Here is a 20494-nt window from a genome sequence, read left to right as displayed (position 1 = left end):
GGTAGGGCATCCTATCTTTACAAAAAGAGGCTGATAGTCCGAGGGACAGGGGGGAACATGGGCCCCGTGCAGCACTCTGAAGGACTTGCATATCTATATCAAGCAGCCTCTGTTTCACTAGTGATTTGACACTAACTAAATCCCTTGATAATAGCATTTGGGGAGATAGGCCTACTGACTTGATTTTACTTGTCATGGCCTTTGACCAAGGAGATTCGAAGTGGTCTAACAGAATCTTAGATACTAGAGAATTAGATGGAGGTGCCAACTTACAGCGAAGCCAAAAATGGATAGCATGGATCCAGGCCAGGCAATTAACAGAATTCAGACCAACTTCTAGTTTAAGAGCAGCTCCAGAGACACACTTGGGAACACCAAATAACATCCTAAGAAAAGATGACTGGGTGCCCTCGAAGGAAGATTTAGAGCACGGAAACCAAATTGGTGCCCCATATAAAATCTGTGGGATGATTTTAGCCTTGAAAACCTGGACAGCTGCCGGAATGAATTTCCCACCCCTTGTGAAAAAGAAGTGAGTAATTGCACCTACATGTTGTTCAGCTTTAGTCTTAGAGTGTTTTGCCTGTTCTCTCCAAGAGATGGTTTCATGGAACCATATACCCAAGTATTTACAGGAGCCCACTTGCTCGATCTTGGAGTTCTCCATGGCCCAGGAAAATCTAACCTTACGTTTGGAAAACACCAGTACCTTGGATTTTGTATAATTAATAGAAAGCAAGTTTTCTGAACAGTAGTTGGCAAAGCCGCACAGCAATCTCTTGAGGCCCACCCTGGTCTGAGAGACCAGAACTGCATCGTCTGCATACAGAAGTAGGGATACTTTAGCGCTCTGTATCTTAGGTGGGTGGGATGGTAAAGGCTCCAAGGCATGGGGGAGGTCTGACAAATACAAATTAAATAATAGAGGCGCGAGCACACAGCCTTGTCTAACCCCACATGATGCAGCAATCTCTTTTGTGTAATGACCTGATGGGCTGCACCAAACCTGAGCAGTGGTGTTATAATAGAGGGATTGAATCAGAAACAAGAGTCTCTTATCAACAGAAAGCTGTTCCAGTTTGTTCCAAAGACAACTAGGAGTCAGAAAACCCTGGCTGATGTACTACAGTTCACCCAGAAATCTACTAGTAGATCCCAATATACCTTCTGCCCACATTGGCATACAAGGTGTGCTTTGAGGATCAAAAGCAGAAGTGGGCCAGCATCTGATCATTTTTTTAAAAGTAGTGCAAACATATAATCAAAAGAGGAACACAGAATTCCAATCTAGTCTTACATAAAGCATTCTGATTTATCAGCAGCTTAAAACCGAGATCTTAACGACGTTCACGTGGGTGAAAAGAAATGCTTCCCAGTTTTGCAAATAAGAAATTTTGAAACACGTGTTTGAAAGCAAAAACAAACAAACAAAACGGAAGTGTTAACTTTTGAAAACTTTTTTGGGTATCCACTTTGAGCCACCTGAAGCCTTATTCCCCTATTCTCAGCATTTTTAAAGCACTCTGTATGTCAGCACCAGCTGCAATTGTCAGCACTCAGCACTTTAGAGTGGCTGGGTGGGGGGGGGGGAGAAGAGCAGCAGATATTCAGGAGACACCTGTAAAACAATAGGTTGGACAACAGTGCTGGCTCCCGGTTATTGAAAGCCCTTAGGTAAGACACCCTTAAAAGGGGCCCTTCCTCAGTGAGTCTACCTTCTGTCCACCATTGTCAGCAGCTGCAATTGCTCCTTTCATCCTCTTTCTTAGCACCACTACTTATTGCTTGCTTGCCAGGCAGAGACCCAGGGCATAGCTAGAAGGGGTGATATCCCGGGGTTCATCTCGGGATCATCCCTGTGCGTTCACATGATGCATAGGGGATCCCAGGAGCAGGGAAGGATGATCCCTCCCTTTCCCTGGGATATCGCCCTATCCTTTTTTCGCAGTTTTTTCGCAGGCGTTGCAGTTTGTTCTGGCTCCTCGTGAGTAACCACTGGGAGCCAGGCAAGGAGCTCTGTGCCCATCGGGGGTGGGATGGGGGGAGTGGGGATTTTTTAAAAAAAACAACAACCACGTACTGTTTTTCCGTCTCCTTTAAAAACACACACAAAATGGCGGGCACGACGTCCTCTTCCTCTTAGGAAGTGTAGACAAAGGGGAGATCTCACAATAACCATATTGCAAGATGCTCCCTCCTCCATCGCACTAGACCCGGTAAGTCTAGCCATGGCCCCAGTGAGCAAGTAGGGTGTGGCATCTACTGCTCCTCTTTCTCACTCCCATTATTGTCTGGGTCAGAGCAAGAGGCAAATGATTAAGCCAGCTGCAATAGTGAAGAGAAGAAGCAAGTCCAGGGGGCTCTCGTCAGTGGTCCCCTTGTCAAGTGCCCAACCGCGCCTACCCTAGATGCCAGCTCTGTCAGAGCATACTTAAGCCCCACTGACTACAGTGGGGTTTTCTCCCCAAGTAAGTGTGCACAGGTTAATGTATTGGGATTTACTTTTGAATAAACATACACAGAGGTTCATACTAGATGTTTTTTTTAAAGAGTATCACCTCGTACTTTACTCCCCCCAATTAATCTGCAAATGCATCCTAAACTAAAGTACTGTACTACTCACTATCACCAAAAAGTATTAGAATCCCCACTTCATTCATAAAAATGTAATGGAAAGGACAGAAAAGGCAGACCCTTTTCACAACCTTGTCGAAGAAGGATATGGTAGTCATAAAGGTGTAAAGGAATAACTAATCCCTGTTTGTCATCTCAGTTACGCACACACAGAAATTCAATGTCCAGGCAAGGAAACAAATGGATTAGATGGGAAATAATTCAGACAACTAAAGGTGTAATCTTATGCATACATATTTAGGAGTAAGCCCCATTGAACTCAATGGAGCTTAATTCTGAGTAAGTATTCATAGGACTGCATTAAAAAAAAAACCACCCATACTCTCCCTTTCAGCATCTCTAGTAAATACAGGACATGTCCCACTCTAACAAATACCCTTTCATTCACTGCACTAGAATTTATTCAGCAGATTTCTTATATTTTTATCCTGCTTTTCAGCCGAACATTGGCTCACCAAAGTGGCTCATAGCAATTAAAATACGATACAAATTTCTGCTAGAGGATGTGGGTTCTGCAGGAGGATGCAGATGTAACTGGAGATGCATCCAGGCATGACAGAGGAGACAGCAGGGAGTACAAGCATTATTCACTTGCACTAGATTTTCTTATATATACAAATGCCCATTTTTATTAAAAAGTCTTGTTTGTCTTGGTAGGCACAAATAAATCGGGATCGAAGGGGGCATCCAGAAAACTGCAGGCCAGTTAGCTGCATAGAGAAGGGCAAGTCTTGCCGAAGAAGAATCAGCATGGCTTCTGCAGAGGTGAAGTCCTGTCTCACTCATCTTTTAGAGTACTTTGAGAATCAACAAACATGATTCTCAAAAAGTCATAATCTGTGGATAATCTGGTAGACATTGTTTACTTAGATCTTCAAAAAGCTTTTGACCAAGTTCCTTACAAAAGACTCATGGGCAAACTTGGCAGTCATGGATTAAGAAGAGATGTCCTCTTATGGATCAGTAAATAGTTAAAGAACAGAAAGTATCCTTCCAGATGACAGCCAAAGTAGTAGGAGGGGTGTGTGTGTGTGTGTGTGAATCTTAAATTAGCACTATTGTAGTGCTAGCCGTCCTCAGCAATAATGGCGCTTTTTCTAATCCTCACATCTGGAAGGAGCAGCAAGGAATGGGAGAGGGAAGATAAGACAGCCACAAGAGCCATGATCATGACAGTGATGGGGGAGAAAATTGTTTAGTTCATGTCCTAATTTCGCACTTTTGAACCTTAAACTCAGTTATACTTCAAAATTTGCATTTTCCAAAATTTGCAATGAAATTCTTCAGTTAAAAAGTACATACAAAATGTGTACATTAGAGGAAAGTGTACACAAAAATTTGCACAGATTTTCATGTGAAACTTTTCCTTTTTTTAATCTCGAAGTACATTGCATTATATTGGGAAAGTTACTTGCAAAAAAAGAGAGTGTATTTTCCAGTGTTGGCCTCAACTATGGAATGTGCCCCAACAATTGCCCAACCCCACTCTCTTGGCTTTTAGAAAGGAGAATAAAGACTTTTTTTCATTTAGCCTTATAAAATGTGTACTTTTACTGTTTTTCATATTTTTGTTTTTTTGTTTTTGTTAAGATGTTATTGTTTTATGTTATACTACACCATCTTGATGGCTTCTTAGCAGATAAGGCAGTATAAAAATGTTAATAAAAAATAAATTAGGCAAAATTGTGTATAAAAATGCACACATGTTTGTATGAATTTTCATGCAAATGTTTTTGAACGAATTAATGAACTTTCTTTTTTAATTCTCTAAGTTTGGGACAAACCAAACTTAGGACTGGAAAAATGAGAAACTCAGGGAAACCACCCAGGGGGCTTCGGCTATTGGGAGGTATAAAAATGCAATAAATAAATAAATAAATAAACCAAAATTGACAGATCCATCCATTCCTAGATCACAGTAGCCCTTGTTCCTCTCTTAATTTCCATCTTGATCAACCGCATTGTACTACGGAGCATTTTTCACCACCACTCTGTCTCTGTGGTTTGCTCACCCTCTAAGCTGCTGGCTAGAGCTACTTTGTTGGAAAAAATGAAGGTAAAGAGGACACAGGTATGATGGTTGCAAAAGACACGCCATTCTGAAGAGTAGGAGTTGTTTCTAAAAAAGTGCATGAGTGCAAACCACTAATATTTAAAAAAAACTGGTGAAATTGACATGGATTACACACTGCACACATACACTCAGGTCTGTAGTAAATAAGGGCCTGTACAAATGACAAACCTATTAAGTTTCATCAGGCTACTCTGAGCTCACTGAAGAAATGGGAAATGCCAATGATGATGACAATGACAATAATGATAGTGGCAGCAGGGGAGAGGATGGGCTTTGCTGTGATTATACACCATTATGAAGCACATCACGGTCTGCACTAGGTGAAATAACGCCCCTAGAATTAGTTCACCCCAGCACATACTGTGCTACAATTACAGCATAACTAGTAAAAATCATGATAAATCAGCACTTGAAGGAACAGGAGGAGGGACATTACGGGCATGCAACATTCCAGATAAATACTGTTTCATCTGGATTTTTAGTATAAACAGTGAGTGAATGTACAATTCTTCAGGGACCCAGAAAAATGATCTAAACAGAGTTTTATTACAAAAACCTTTATTACAAACTAATACTTAAATTGAGTCTAGTAATTTTTTTTATCACTGTCTGACCAGGTCTAGCTTGGGGCGGTGGAGGGAAAGAGAGAGAGAGAGATTGAACCCTAAATAAAACTTGGCTCAGAGCTGCTCCAGATTCTAGTATATTAGAACTACTAGGGGGGAAATGAACTTTTTAAATTTTACAGCAAATAGTGTCAATAATAGAGAAAACAACTAGTAAAGGGCAAATCTTGGAGGAAGTCCATTTCTCAGTGAGCTGGCATACGTTTACATGACCATAATGCCTCACTAAAAAGGATAAAGATAAAAGAGTGTATCAACAACAACAAAAATCCCACAAACTTCTGGATTTCTTTGTACTTCTTGTATCATAATCTTTAAAAAAAATCAGGATTGTTTGATGACAACATTTCCCCCCAAATACTTGAGGCTAGCCTTCGTTGTATATTGATTCCTTAGAATTCTATTGATTGAGTCGTTTATCACTTTTTCCCAGTGTTTTGAACAGGATCAATAACTCGCTAATTGTCCCATAACTTCCTGCTGTTTTGATGTGACATTCTGCTGCTATGCAGTCCCAGTGAACTGAATCAACTTCACTAAAAAATTTCAGGCTGAAGTTTAAAATAAAGAAATGAAAACGGAAAAAAAGTGGGGGGCAAACCTTGAAAAGATCTAGAATTGATTTTATTGGGTTGTTTCCATAGTGGGAATATATCTTATAGTGATAGGCATGGCAATTTATCTTGTGCAACAGAAAGCCAAGACGCAATTTGGATTGTAGCAGAGATTTTTAAGGGTTACAATTATTTGACTCAAAACCAAATGGAAGGCTAGTGGGTAGAAATTGAACCTAGGCAAACACAAAGTACATTCAAGGAATACATTTTTAAGAGGCGAACCTACCACCAGAACACCCAGCCAAAGAAAGCAGCAGGGTTTTATTTGGAAAACCTGCCTTTTTAAATAGTAATTCTGTCTGCTAAATTCTGAAAGTAGCAGTATGTTAATGCCTTTACTGGAACCGATTAAATATGCCACAGTATCATGGTATAGCTTTGGGGTTTACCAGGTCTCTTCTTCAGGCTTTTGTTGAGCAAAAGAACAAGGGGGTTGGGTTTAGAAAAAAATGGGCATGAGAGAAAAGCCCCAAAGTATGCAACAACAGTCTTAAAAGGAAACACTGCAGTTTGTCTCCAGTAATGGTTGGCTTTTATATTTTCAAAACAGAGGGGGCATTGTTGTTTCTTAGGCCTTAGCTACACCAGGCTATATCCCGGGGCGAACCCCAGGATCGTCCCTGTGCGTCCACATGACGCACAGGGGATCAAGGGATCAGGCAGGGATCATCCCTCCCTTGCCCCAGGATACAACCCTCCCCTTTGGGCCCGCTTTTTCCACGGTCTCAGGCTGAGCCCGAGACCGCGGAGCGTGTAGGGTTAGGGTGGGGGGAGTGGGGAAATGAAATGAAATTTTAAAAAACACTTACTTTTGCGCATCACCGTTTGTGCGCTCCTCTCCCTTTAAGGTTTTTTTTTAAAAAATGCTGGGCGCGGCGCCTCTCTTCCTGAGATCGTTGTGCCTTATATGTAAATGGGGGCGAGATCTCGCGTTAATTGCAATGCGAGGTCTCCCCTCCTCTCCCCCGGACTTTCAGGTAGGTCTAGCTAAGGCCTTAGTCCCATCAGGCCTTGGGGCAACCTGAAATCTGTTTGACACAATCAAGATTGCATAATTCCTCCTGTATTGCATGTTAAGGGTGTTTACAACTTTGGGGGGCTTTTCTATCATATCCAGCATTCTCCCCACTCTGCTTTGTTGTTTTGCTTAACTCCCGGCCTGAAGAAGACTAATGGAAACTTGAAAGTGGGGTGGATGTGGGTTGTTCCCTTCCCTGCTGCACTATTTCCCCAGTCTAAATCCTCTGCCAAGCTATTATTAGCATCACAGGAGAAAACATAAAGGTACCATCATGTTTTCCCATGCAGAGCTAAATAGCAACTTTGAGATTGGGACTGAGTGGCATCTGGGGGAAAGGATTAACTCAGCCCACCCACACCCACCCTGGCAATGCCATTTCCCTGTTTTCAGAATAGCTCCATGAGGATGCTAATTACTTCACAAGGAAGAGGGCAGTATTGATCAGGGAAGTTCCATATAATATCTAGATTGGCCATGACACACCAAAATTTAACAGGTGAACTGTTTCCTGACAACATGGTCAAGGCGAGCTTTTGTTGTGGAGAGTTGAGTGAACAAACACAACAAAATAGCAGGACACTGATGGTGGGGGAACAGAAGTCTTGCTGATTGTTCATGCCTTTTCCATTTTTGTATGTTACACAAGCACTTCCACGTTTAAGTGCAATGGCAGGATGGAGGGAACACTCAGTTCCTGGCTTAGAAAAACAATATCTGACTCATGGGTAGAGCCTCCATAGATACAGGAGTCCTTTCTCTCAAGACAGTCGCCCTCCATGAGTAGAAGGTGACAAACACAAAGATAGAGGGGAGTGGGGATGGAGCGCCTGAATAGGGCTTAAGAGGGAAGAGTTATAAACCTCATCACTGGTGACGACACAGGCACTGACCAGTAGGTTCCTGCAGTATTACATAGCTATAGTCCGCACAACATTTGCTTGCCTTAGTCTTCAAAGGAAGCTGTCTTATGCCCAGTCAGATCATTGGTGCATTCTAGCTCAGCACTGTCTACACAGAGCGGCAACAGCTCTTCAACACTTCAGATAGGAATCTTTACCAACCGTACTTGCAAGATGTCAAGGACTGGAACTTGGAATTTTTGCCTGCAAGGCAAGCACTTCGCCACTAAGCTACAGTCCTTACCCAAAGCAATTCAACAAAGGGAGGTGTCCAGATCCCACACAACTATGCATTTATTGGACAAAGACATGATTGTTGGGAAAGTTCCTCTCAGTACACACTAAGAATAAGTAGCCCAATACAAAACAATCTGTGCAAACTTCATTCTAAACCTATCATGACGTAGAACTTGTGAACTAAACTGGAAAACATCCCTCCTCTATCTGCTTTGGCCACAGGTGCTTTTTATTTAAATTAACTATTGTCAATGTAATAGCAAGGAATGTAGTTCACAAGAGTGAAATTCACACAGTTCTCTCGTTAGCCACTTTCCTTTCTTTCTTCTGCATAAAGTATATTTCAAACATCTCCAGGACATTCACGGACATCAGCCCAATTAGTCCTTATTGAATGAGGCTCGAAACTTGTGGGGGGGGGGGGGAGACTGTGAATTATTAAATAAATAAAATAATCTAACAAATCTACTAGGTCGAGGAATCACAAATCATAACCTTCCCTTTGAGCCTTTCTAACATAAATATTACAAGAATGTAAGCCTATGCGGCAGGGTCTTGCTATTTACTGTTTTACTCTGTACAGCACCATGTACATTGATGGTGCTATATAAATTAATAATAATAATAATAAGGTTGATAATTTCCATCCTTCAGCTTTCTTATCCCTAAATTTATTAGTTAGAAATTCCATCACTTTTTTCATTTCATTCAATTTGATTTTTTATTTTCATTCCGCCTTTTGGTCATAAAGCATCTTACGGGATTAAAATCAGTAAGGCAATTAAAACATACATAAAACACAGTCATCTTGAAAACTAAATAGTATGAAACAGCAGCGGATAAAACCAAATCCAAAACTGCACGTTAAAAGCTATACACAGGAGTGGGGGGAACCCTCAAAAAACCAAGGTACACTGAAACAGAAAAAGGTTTCAATAAATATGGGGGTGGAATTTGAGAGGAAACCAGTGGGGGTGAAGGCTTAATCCACTCCCAGATCAAGTAACGCACATTTGCACTAGAGTAAATAAAAAGATAACCCTGAGCTACACGCTATGCAATTAGTGTAACTTGTAGTTTGGCTCCTGATCTTAAGGGTGTTCTGTACACAACGGCAACGTACATAGTTAGTTCACTGTGCCTGAATAAAATACACTTGCCTTGAACCAGTGTGGGGAAAAGCCAGAAAGACAATGCAATGACAGCTCTAGCCCTTCTTTTTCAAATTCCCCCTGATCCTGAGAAGGCCTGTGTGGATTTAACTACATTACAAATTTCACTGTCAATATCATCATCTCACTCCAGTTTAAGTGCATTAACCCTACTTGCCTCCAACGTGTTATTTGTCAGCCTATTACAGCTATTCTCTCCTCTGGCCATAATACCTTCCTTAAACGCCACTTACAAGCACTATATGCCTCATTGACTTAACCCCTGCCAGTCTCTGCGGTCTCGCAGTTTAGCCCAATAATAACCTTGAGCGCCTTTTAAATGCTTCAGCCCTGTCACTTTCTAATCAGCTCTTCTCTAAACTCAGTAATCTCAGTTGCAATCTCTCCCCTGCATCTACAACCCACTAATCTAATTAGCAATTTAGTTACCTTACCTAGATTCTGCCTCCAATTTATCTTCAAACCATTGACCTGAAAAAGTGAAGCAAGTCTCTCTGAGCAACTGACAGGTGGAACCTGTAGCAAAACGTTGCAGCATGAAGTGCTTCCTGTTCCGGATTCCAGCCATTCCATTCCACCACTGCTTCCCTGCTGCTCAAGTTTTCCATCTGCACATCCCCACTAGTTTTCTATAGCCACTGAGTGCACTCAGTCCTCATTGGGAGGTTTTGAGGTCCTCCCCTTACAATCCCCCCCCCAAAGTTGTTGTTGTTGTTATTTGTACTTCTGCAGTCAAGCCTCCTGATACTTCACTCTTATGGATAGTCTGTTTTGGCTACATAAGACTTAAGCAATAGCATTTAGAGCCTGAACTTTGGAATATAGCATTTGATGGGCCTGTCTCGCGCATCTGTATATGCCATAGATAGGGAAGATGGCTTGAGTCCAGGTTATCTGAGAGACCATATTCTCCCTTCAGTCTGTGCCCTGAGATCTTCAGGGGAGGCCCTTCTCTTGGTCCCACAACCATCACAGGCATGCCTGGTGGGAACGCAGGACAGGGCCTTCTTGGTAGCTGCTCCAAAGGTCTGGAACTCCCTTCCCACGGAAGCTAGACTGACTCCCTCCTTGCTATGCTTCCGGAGGCAGGCAAAACCCTTTTTGCTCCAGCAGGCCTTTGGAGAATAGTCTGGACCTCTGTTTATGCGTTGGGTTTTTATAAAAATTATTATTTGTGTTTTAAATGTTTTAATTTACAGCAAGTTTAATTATATTTTTTAACTTTTGTATATTCCTATTTATATGTTTTAACTGTGTATGTTTTAATTTTGTAAAGCTGCCAAGAAATACTTTTGTAAGCCGCCATGAGAGCCTTTTTTGGCTGAATGGCGGCATAAAAATGCTTAAATGAATAAATAAATAAATAAAGCTGCCTTGAGTTTCCCTGTATTGGGAAAAAGGGGGGATACAGATGATGATGATGATGATATCACAACAACAACAAGGCATCAATTTATATTTATTTATTTATTTATTACATTTATATACCGCCCCACAGCTGAAGCTCTCCGGGCAGTTTACAACAATTAAAAATAGTAAACATTAAAAGTATACAAAAATTTAAAAAACATAAAAACAGTATAAAAACAACAGTATCAGTTTAAAAACAACAATTCTGGGGTCCATGCTGTTAAAATGCCTGGGAGAAGAGAAAAGTCTTGACCTGGCGCCGAAAAGATAACAACGTTGGCGAATGAAACAATGTTGGCAAATGGGAATGAAGGTGTCCTTGGACACTTGCCCCAGCCCTCCTACTAATTTTTACTTTTTTAAAAAAAATAACAAAAATTCTTACTTGCAGCAGCCAGGATTGCTTCAAAGCAAAGGACACACATGGGGCTCAGAGACATGCTTAGGAAATGAAGCTGGCAGGTGGCTGCAGGCCAATGCTTTCATCTGCAGCGAGCCCAGGACAGTTTCAGAAATTGTCAAATGTGCCCATGGGTCCAAGAAAGCCTGCCTGCCCCTGATGGCTGTCACAATATCTTGTCACAGGGAACTGCATGAGTTAATTATGAATTATGCGAAGAACTTTATCTTGTCTTCACTGGCAATCCATTTCATCGGGTGCCTCAACTTCTAATATTATGGGAGAGGGAGAAAAATTCTCGTTATCCACTTTCTCTACACCATGGCACCCTTGTATGAACCTCTATCACATCTCCAGTCGGCTGACAAAAGAAGGGTAGAATTAACCTGATCATGAAGTTCCACCTATATCATGTGACGGAACTGTATAAAATAGAGGCGTCTGTAGAACTACAGGCAGATTAATATGGTGCAATATTAACTGAGAAGCCCATGGAATCTCTCCTAAAACATGAGTGGCTTATGCTATTTAGTGAAGGGAACATTTTTGTTCTCATCACTGCAGAAAAACTCTGAACGTTTTTCAAAGATTTGCAAGCAGATTAACGAGAAATACACAAACCATCCCTGGGAAGCCTAACTAGAACTCCCTAAATCCCTAACACAGTTTCCTTATGCTTAAAGATCACAGCCTTTCTCCTAATCTCTTTTCTTAGTATCTCCCTATGCTAACAACGTAAAACATCTAACAGTTTTAAAATGACAGATGTGGTGATGTATGCGACCGGGTATTTTTTCCTTTTGCTTTACTCAACAAAAAGGAAGCATTGAAAAGGGTGAAAAAGAGATCTGGCTAGATATGGTACAAGGTGGCATGAAGAGCAGAAATTCTGATTGTATTGTGAAACAAGGTTGTGAAGTCTACGGAAAACAAATAAAGGCCACATAGCACCATTACAATTCACCAGTAGCAGCAGAATTCTATGCAAGTGATTGACAATGGTAAGGGGAAAAAATGGTGGCAGACAGCCACAACAGGAGCACACAAAAATGGAGGCCAGTAGTAATGTATTACTACGCTGCACGAGGGGCTGTCTTTGAAGACGATCCAGGAACTTCAGCTGGAGCGGAATGTGGCCACTCGAGTGTTGGTGGGAGTATTGATGGCGCTCAGATCACATCATGCCCGTACTGTGTCAGCTGTACTGGTTATCAGAGTGTTTTTGAGCCCAATTTAAAGCGTTGGTTTGACCTTTAAAGCCTTTAATGGTTTGGGACCAATTATTTGAAAGACTGCTTGTCAGCCTGTCTGCAAAAGAAGCCCTTCTCAGTTGCTCACCTGTGAGGGCAGTTACAGTAGATGGACAAGTACACTGGAAAGGGTCTTTTCCACAGTGGCCCCATAGCCCTGGAATAAGTTGCCATCAGGGGTCTGCCAGGCCCCATCATTGCAGGCTTTTAAGACAGCCCTGAAGACTTATTTATTTACTCTGGCCTTCCCCTGATTATGTTTGAGCAGCCTGGATTCTAGCTGCACTTGTTTTGTAGGTTCTGCCTTATGCTGGTACTTCTTGTTTTGAGGAATGTTTGCTGCTTCTATCACGGCATCGGTTTTTAATTTTGAATATTATGTTCTTTTTATTGTTGCAAGCCCCCTTGGGAAGGGCTCCTGCCCTGAAAGGTAGCCTAAAAATATTGTAAATAAATAAATATTCTACATTGTTCAATGTACTACTTTATGGTGCACTTACTAATCTAGTAACATAGTAGGTTGGATGCAGGATCTGTCTTCTTTTGACAGAAAGACTAAGCTCACAGAAGGGGCCTCTGCCTGATTTTAGGGGATCCCCTCTCTTGCATCTCAGCACACCCCATTTAGCAGGAACCCCCGACCCTCTCTTTATCATTTTCAGGGTGCTGAAAAGATTGCCATGTGGAGGAGAGGTAGGGGAATCCGCTTCTGCTAGTCCACTTGCACATGCTTATATTTGGATGCAACCCACATAGGATTGCGCTGTTAAATTATATTGTGGCTGCAACACTGAGAATCCTCTTCAGTATAATTTATTATCTCTTAACCCCATTTGCCTAATAAAAAAGTCATTGTTACAATGACATCAGAACCACAGTCACAATCTTATGTATAATAATGTTGACAGAAATAGAGAGTCAACTCTCATATGAAATCACATACAGAGATTTCATATTCATATGAAAATATATGAATGAGGTCCCCATACAGAAGTACGGATCTTTGTGTATCAAATATTAATGGGAGAATTGGACCCTGTACAGTATGCGCCATTTTGAAAAGCCGAGAATGCATTGAGGTGCCAGGGGTGGATTGGTACAGCCCTACGTGCAAGTGAATGCTTTCAAACTTTGGGGATAGAAAACACACACCCCAAAATCTTATCCATGTTTACTTGAAAATAAGCCTTAATAATGGGACTTCCTCCCACATAAGTGTTCTAAAATTGCAGCCTTAAGCTCTCAGACTACCACCAGTTATGTCATGACAAGTGGGGCAATGCGCATGCTTTACATGCAGAAGGTTATAGGTTCAACCTCCAGCATCTCCAGGGAGGGCTAGAAAAGCCTTTATCTGAAATCCTGAAGGTCTGCTATGATGCTAGTCTGTGAACATAATTCTGAGCTAAACTGACCAGTGCTCTGGCACAGTACAAGATAGCTTCCAGTGTTCTTGAGATTTGGCTTGCTCAAATGTGAGCAAGCTCAGAGCTCTTCCATTGCAAGATTGTATGCACACTTTACTCAAAGAGAACAATCTAAACTCACCAACACAACAGCCTACCTTTTGCGCCCAAAAATGAACCCTATAAATTTACTGCATTTGGTCTAGTGCCAAAATCTGCACAAATTATCCACAGGTATGGTAACTCATTAATCATACCTGCTTGACAGAAATGTAACCATCTTTCCCACCTTGAAAAAATCAAATGAATAGTAAGGCTATGCCTAGGTCCTCATGTCCAACCTTCTTTTTAAACGGCATATATAATAGCTTGCAGTTCACTGGGAGGTGCTTCACTGTTGCTTAAGAGACTTCCTAAAATTAGTTCTTCATGGCTTAATGAGTCCCATCCTCACTTACTGCTCTGCTTTTCTATCACAAGGCCTGGGTTAATCACTCTCAGTACCACTGCTTCAGCAGACTCCGTTTCCTTCACTTTGTCTTCATTATTCCCAGAGATCTTCCCTTCCACACATGCATTTCCATCACCAACCTGTTCGTTCCAGTCTATAAAGTATAACTATCCCATCCTTTGAGCTCATCATAAATTTGAAGACTCCAAGGGCAAAAGCGATATTTGGGAAATAGCAAAGACTCTCCTATTCCTACAGTGCGGGAAAATTCCAAACTAGTTAAAAAAATCAATGAAGGAGAGAACTTCTATCATCCTTTAGAACTTTTCGACACCCTGCCCGCCTCCTATTGGCAGTGATTACTGCACTCAGTATCTATTGCAGCCTTGTGTCTTTTCCAATAAATCTCCTATCTATTATCTCATGATTCCTGACACTCGGTTTGCCTTTTTGAGTACTGCAGCACCTTGCGTCTCTCCTGATTGGTACAGCAAGTGGTTGTCACAAGTGAGTGGGCTGCTACAGCTACCAGATCATTGTCCTGTAATAGAAGCTTCGAAAGTCCAGCCCGTTGAGCAAAGAAAACTGAGCCTACCTCTTGCCGAGAGTTTCTTGGTGTTGATAATCTTTGCTGCATATTCATGTCCAGTGCAGAGTTTGACACAGCGTCGTACAACTGAAAAAGCCCCTCTAAAGAAAGGGCATCAGAAAGAAAGGGGAGAAGGGAAGAGAGATTAATGTCTGCACTTTGAGAGAATCTTGTTGGCACATTCGCAGCAGTACCCACCCACCCCAACTCATCTTTTCCTTTTAATGTATAATTTTGCAACAACTTAGTTACCATTTCTATATTTATTTAAAAACATTTTTACCCCAATCTTTAGCCAAAAAGGCCCCCAGAGTAGCTTACAAATATTGATATTTAAGACCATCTCTGCTCTCAGACTTACAATCCAAAGGAAAAAAGGATGGAGAGGGAGAAGAGAGAGGAAAGCAAACTCAGCCACTAATTCTTAAAAGATACAGTTCTGAACAGTAGCTGAAAAGGAAACACTGCAGGTAGGCTAATGGAATGGCTGCCAGGTAGTTGAGAAGGAGAGCCAAAAGCTGCTGTTTGCTCAGCAGGGACAACTGAACAGCCCTGCTTCTCGTTTCTTCCTCTAGTCTGCAGCTGATGGAATGGCTGCTGGCTATAACTAAATATAAAGACTGGGTTCAGACAACACAATAATCAACAGTGGTTTAAATAGTCAATGGTTGGTTATTAAACCAACCGTGGGTTATTGCACTGTGTGGCGGGAGTTTTTTAACCTATGGTTGGTTATTTGGCTGAATAATCAATGAAAATAACCAATGCTGTGCAGAGTTGGCTATTTGAACCACAGCTGGTTATCACGTTGTGTGGAGGGCACCATTGGTTATTTCCTCAGCCATCGTTGGTTATTTTGTCAGCCACAGAGTCACAAGGCAAGAGTGGTCAAAGCAGAAGCTGTCACTTTAGTCCAACTGGCAGGATAGATTTTCGGCAGCAATGGCTGATGGGATACTAGCAGGAGGACTGAAGGGGGGAGAGAGGGAGGGGGATGAGTGAGTCAACTCAGCATAATGCTGATCCTAATACACACCACGGTTGATTATCATCATGTTGTATGGGGAGTACCCCCTAGATAAACAACTTTTGATTATTACCCCACTATTGACTATCATGTTGTCTGAATGCAGCTAGAGAGTTTTTCTTTTCCATCTGCTCAACCTGCCACCCATATCCCATTTGAGAGCAAAAGAGAAAAAAATAGAGAGAAACTCCCCTCCCCTGTTGAATTTGGTCAATAAGAACTTCCTTTGAGTACAAGGTGGGGTAAGTAATTAGAGGATATCGAATCTCCATAAATAAAAAGTTCTACCATGAAGCTTAAAACTTTTCAGGAACAAGAAACATTCTGTTATTAAATGTTCATTTGCAGCTTGGTCAAAAATACTTTAATCATCATGTATATAAAGACAGATGGGATTTATTATTTTATTTTAAATATTTATATATTGCTTTTAAGGGCTATACAACCCTTTCAGGGTGATTTTCACAATAACGCAATTCTCAATAAATTCATATACATATATAACCATAAAAACAATGCAAAATCAATATAAATAAACACAATATCCTATCATCTAAAACCAACTGCAATACTTTAGCTATTATTTCTTAGATTTCTTAAATATCTTTCTCAAAACAAAACAAAAAACTACTCAAGGTGATTTACAACAGAATTCAAGAATACACAATTTAGAACACTTAAAATAATCATCCATAATACAACCACCCCATCAAACAAGTAAAACATCAGTGATAACTATAAACAATTTGGCTGATGCATTAAATAGACTACGATTTGCCATCAAATGTTTTAACCTAGCACCAAAAAGATTACTATGTTGGCAGTAGATGAGCTTCACTGAGGAAAGCATTCTATAAGCTAGGGACCACCACCAAAAAGGTCCTCCCTTTTGGTGCCATTCGCCGAACCTCCCTCAGAAGGGTGGCCTCAGATGTTGATCTCAGGTTCATTCCAGGAGGTGCTCCAATGCATATTGTGGTCTCAATCCATATAAGGCTTTATAGGTTAAAGCCAGCTCCTTGAATTATATTCACCGATATAAAAATACCACAAATAAATAAAGATGTTAAAGAGCATAATGGAAAAATGGAACTGTGAGGCATCCAACAAGACAATGAAGAAGCAGATGTCTCAATGAAGAAGCAGATGTCTCAACAAGACAATGAAGAAGCAGATGTCTCAGCAGCACAGTTTCAAAGAAAACAGACGACCAACCCATGTAAGTCTTCAGTATTTTAAATAAGATACACACAATATCAACACCAAACTTTTGTCACCATTTGAAAACCAAGAAAAAACTGTTTCTTCTCCTAAACTAGCATGAATTCTAGCATGAAACTAGAATTCACACATTTGCCCTCAAATGCTGGGATTCTAGTTCTCTCTTTTGTGTGTTTGTTACTAAGACTTTATTACATTTTCCAAAGAAGTGCTTAGTAAAGATATAGTGCCAATAAAATGGTGCAAATAACACAACTTTCAAGTAAATATATCTCCTTCTATCTTCAGTGCCCTGACTTGCCATCCTGAAGGATCATAAATTATATTAAAGAGAAAATTAGAGAAAAGCTGAGTTGAACTCACTTAATTCAAATTAATATGAATTGCATGTAAGAAGGGAGAGGGAACCAACCATGTCTATAGGTGCCAAGCAATGAAAATGAGTAAATGATTCCACTTGTTTGCTGTTTTCATTCAATATTCAATCCCAACCATTCCATTTCAACCATTCTTCTTATTACATGCAATGCTATATATATAATAGTCTGAAGTAAGTGAGTTCAACGGGGCTTACTCACAAGTGAGTACAGAACTGCAGCCTAAGGGAAAGAAAGAAACTTTTAGATGAGGTGTCCATTCTCCAGATATTTAGGGACGAAAACGTCATGGGAGTAGTTGAAGGGAGTACCAAGCAATTGAAGGCACATGTGCCAACGTAGCTACACAGTCCTTAGTGGTTTGAACAGAGAGATGGAGGAAGCTTCTGAAGGAAGAAATTAACCAGTATTCCTGTATTGGGGGGACGACAATGACGACGACCTTGCTGATATATCAAGAACTCTGAAATTCTCTAATATTGTAAGTGGCTTCTACTGTTCAGAAATTTATTACTTAATTTTATCCTGCTCTTCAGCACAGAATTAGTTACTTGTCAAGAGAGCTTCAGGGCTCAATAGAAATTTGAATCCAGACGTTCCTGGCCCAACACTGTATCCACTTTTGTCAGGGAATTCTTCTGATACGGTCCTTAGCATTTAGTTTTTTAAAAAAGTGTGCTTTAAGATTTCGTACAGTGGAAAGGCTTGGAAAAAAAAGGCTACATAAACATCTGTCAGAGATAGTTAGGCTAATTAATCCTACTCTGATGTGGGAGAGCGAGTTTCTGAAGATATAGTTCTATAATTTGCAGGCCATCAGAATGGTAGACAACTTTAGCAGTGACCTCAGATGCTCTTCTGTCAACAACTCCAAACAGCTGTCTATTACTCATTCCATAATTCCAACGAGCAGGGAAGTTGTTAGACTATAAATGTGCTGACGTCACACTTAAAGTCAGAAGCTACAGGGTATATTTGATGATACTGGTGGTACACATTGTTCTTTACACCCGCATGTAAGTGGGAATCTTAAAGAATGCAAGGACAGCCATGCTGATTTAGACAAGATTCTATGTAGTCCAGAATTCTGTTCTTAACAGCGGCCGGTCAGATTCCTGCAGAAGGTCACACGTATATGAAGATGATATCCATCTACTGTAGTCTGTGCCAAACATCTTTTTACCAGAGACATCTTGGGCATGTTAGTGAATTCGAATTATATTCTGTAGGATCTAGACTTAGCCACACTTTGAGTAGGCCCATTGAGATAAATGGAACTTAAAAGATTGTAAAGTTAGGGTGCAACGCTAAGGGTTGCACCCTGGCTACTCGTAAACCCCCGAACTCAGGGACATACGAGTATCCAATGCAGGGCAAATGGAGGACGAAGGGGATCCTCTCCTCCATACTCCATCCACCAGGCAGTTGTTGCTAGACACTCAATTCTAAGCGTCTACCCAGGGAGCTTCAGAGTGGCCGTGCATTGCATAGGAAGCTGTCTAACGCAGCTTCTGCAGTTTCCTCCCCTCCCTACTCCAGGAACACCCCCCCACACACTTTTTACCGTCTCCGCACTTAGTTTTACAAGCACACAGAGAAAGCTGCTGCAGTTCCCTCTGCTCTGGCTGTGAGGGGAACAGGGAGGGAGCCGGGAGTGCAGTTTCCTGGCTCCGAGCTCAGAACCAGAAAACTGGAAAATCCTATGTCCCCCAAACACCTAGGATTGCTCCCTCAGTCACATTTCTGTTTGTTTTTAAACCTATGGTAAACCACCTGCAATTAAGTTTGATGAAGGGTAATATACAAATATAAATAAAATACTGCCCCGTATATAGACTCCATTTAGCCATTCCATTTAATACCCATTGATAAAGCATATCCACACCATGTGCTTGTTTCAATGCACAGCGTACCTCAACCTAGAGGCTCAGTAAACATGTCCAGAGCATGCAAACACAATAAATACACAATAAGAATAGTGATGATATGGCCCAAAACATTAAAACAAGAAATTGTGTTATCTTTGTTATTTCGTTGCTTCTGTGGTTTGCAGCGGGTGAAAGCAGGTGAACACCAATGCAATCTTCATTGGGAGAAGATTTTGGTGTTTATTGTATCACAGAGAATAGGATACAAAAGAAGATTATAAAAAAAAGAAAAAGCAACAATTAAGAAAATGAAAAATGTAAATGAAGCACTTGTATCAGCGTTTCATTCCTCAAAGAGCATTTTTAGCTTACTGTTACTAACTTAAGATGCAATCCTATGCAAGTTTAGATTTTTAAAAGGAAGTCCTACAATGCCAGAAGTTGTAGGACATTTTCTGTCTAAACATTCATAAGATTGCTCTTTAATCCTATGCAGACTTTGCTTGGGAGTAACTCCACCGGGTTCAATAGGACTTCCTTCTGAGTAAACATCAGTCTGTAATAAGCGAACTGCTTTAAAATGAATTCCCCAAAATAATACCATTACATCCAGACTGAAGTGTTTTCTTCAGTAGTTGCAAAGTCTGCAACTAGAGTTATAAGAACGACATGAGGTGCAATTGTGGTAGCTTCTACTGTTTGCTTGGTCTTAAGAGCATCTACACATTCTGGGAAGAGTGAGCTGAAAAAATCAGAGCGATTACCTCACCCTTAAACCACTAATAAAGACAGCTATTTTGCCTTTATCTTGACCAGTATACCTCTGTAAGAAATTGCCCATTCAGGAAGTGTCATTATTATTTTGCAACGCTATCAGCTATTTAAATTGTTACCAAACATTTTAGGTCTACAGGAGTACCTGATGAAGACTTTATAAAGTGGGAAAGGAAATATACCGGTAATCTGTAAATATAACTGATGTAATTGTTTTGAAATAGACCAGCATAACTGATACAGTTGTTTTGAAATCCTGGCTGTTTATAATTGTAAACCAGTTGGCACACTTGTACCTCTAATTATTATAAATTTTGTAACTAACTGGCCTAGTGCTGTGTTGTAGGTCTCTCACACCTGGATGTTTGCATTGATATTGTTATTGGGGACATTGCCCTGTCTGTTTTCTATCATGGGCAAAGACAGTACTACAATACCAGC

At 40.8% G+C, this 20494-nt stretch overlaps 1 protein-coding gene across 12 annotated transcripts in view; it reads right to left on the bottom strand.

The window, feature by feature from the left end:
• Nucleotides 1-20494, bottom strand: part of CAMK2B (calcium/calmodulin dependent protein kinase II beta) — a 202055-nt gene that overhangs the window by 146454 nt on the left and 35107 nt on the right. For all 12 annotated transcript variants that reach the window (XM_063139573.1, XM_063139582.1, XM_063139581.1 and 9 more), the window contains exon 2: nucleotides 14793-14887. In XM_063139573.1, the coding sequence (XP_062995643.1) occupies nucleotides 14793-14887 (95 nt within the window). The remainder of the gene's footprint in view (nucleotides 1-14792; nucleotides 14888-20494) is intronic.

This window comes from Elgaria multicarinata, chromosome 12, assembly GCF_023053635.1.
Source record: "Elgaria multicarinata webbii isolate HBS135686 ecotype San Diego chromosome 12, rElgMul1.1.pri, whole genome shotgun sequence".
NCBI lineage: Eukaryota > Metazoa > Chordata > Lepidosauria > Squamata > Anguidae > Elgaria > Elgaria multicarinata.
The sequence above is the reverse complement of the archived record's forward strand: the minus strand, read 5'-3'. Positions and strand labels throughout refer to the sequence as shown.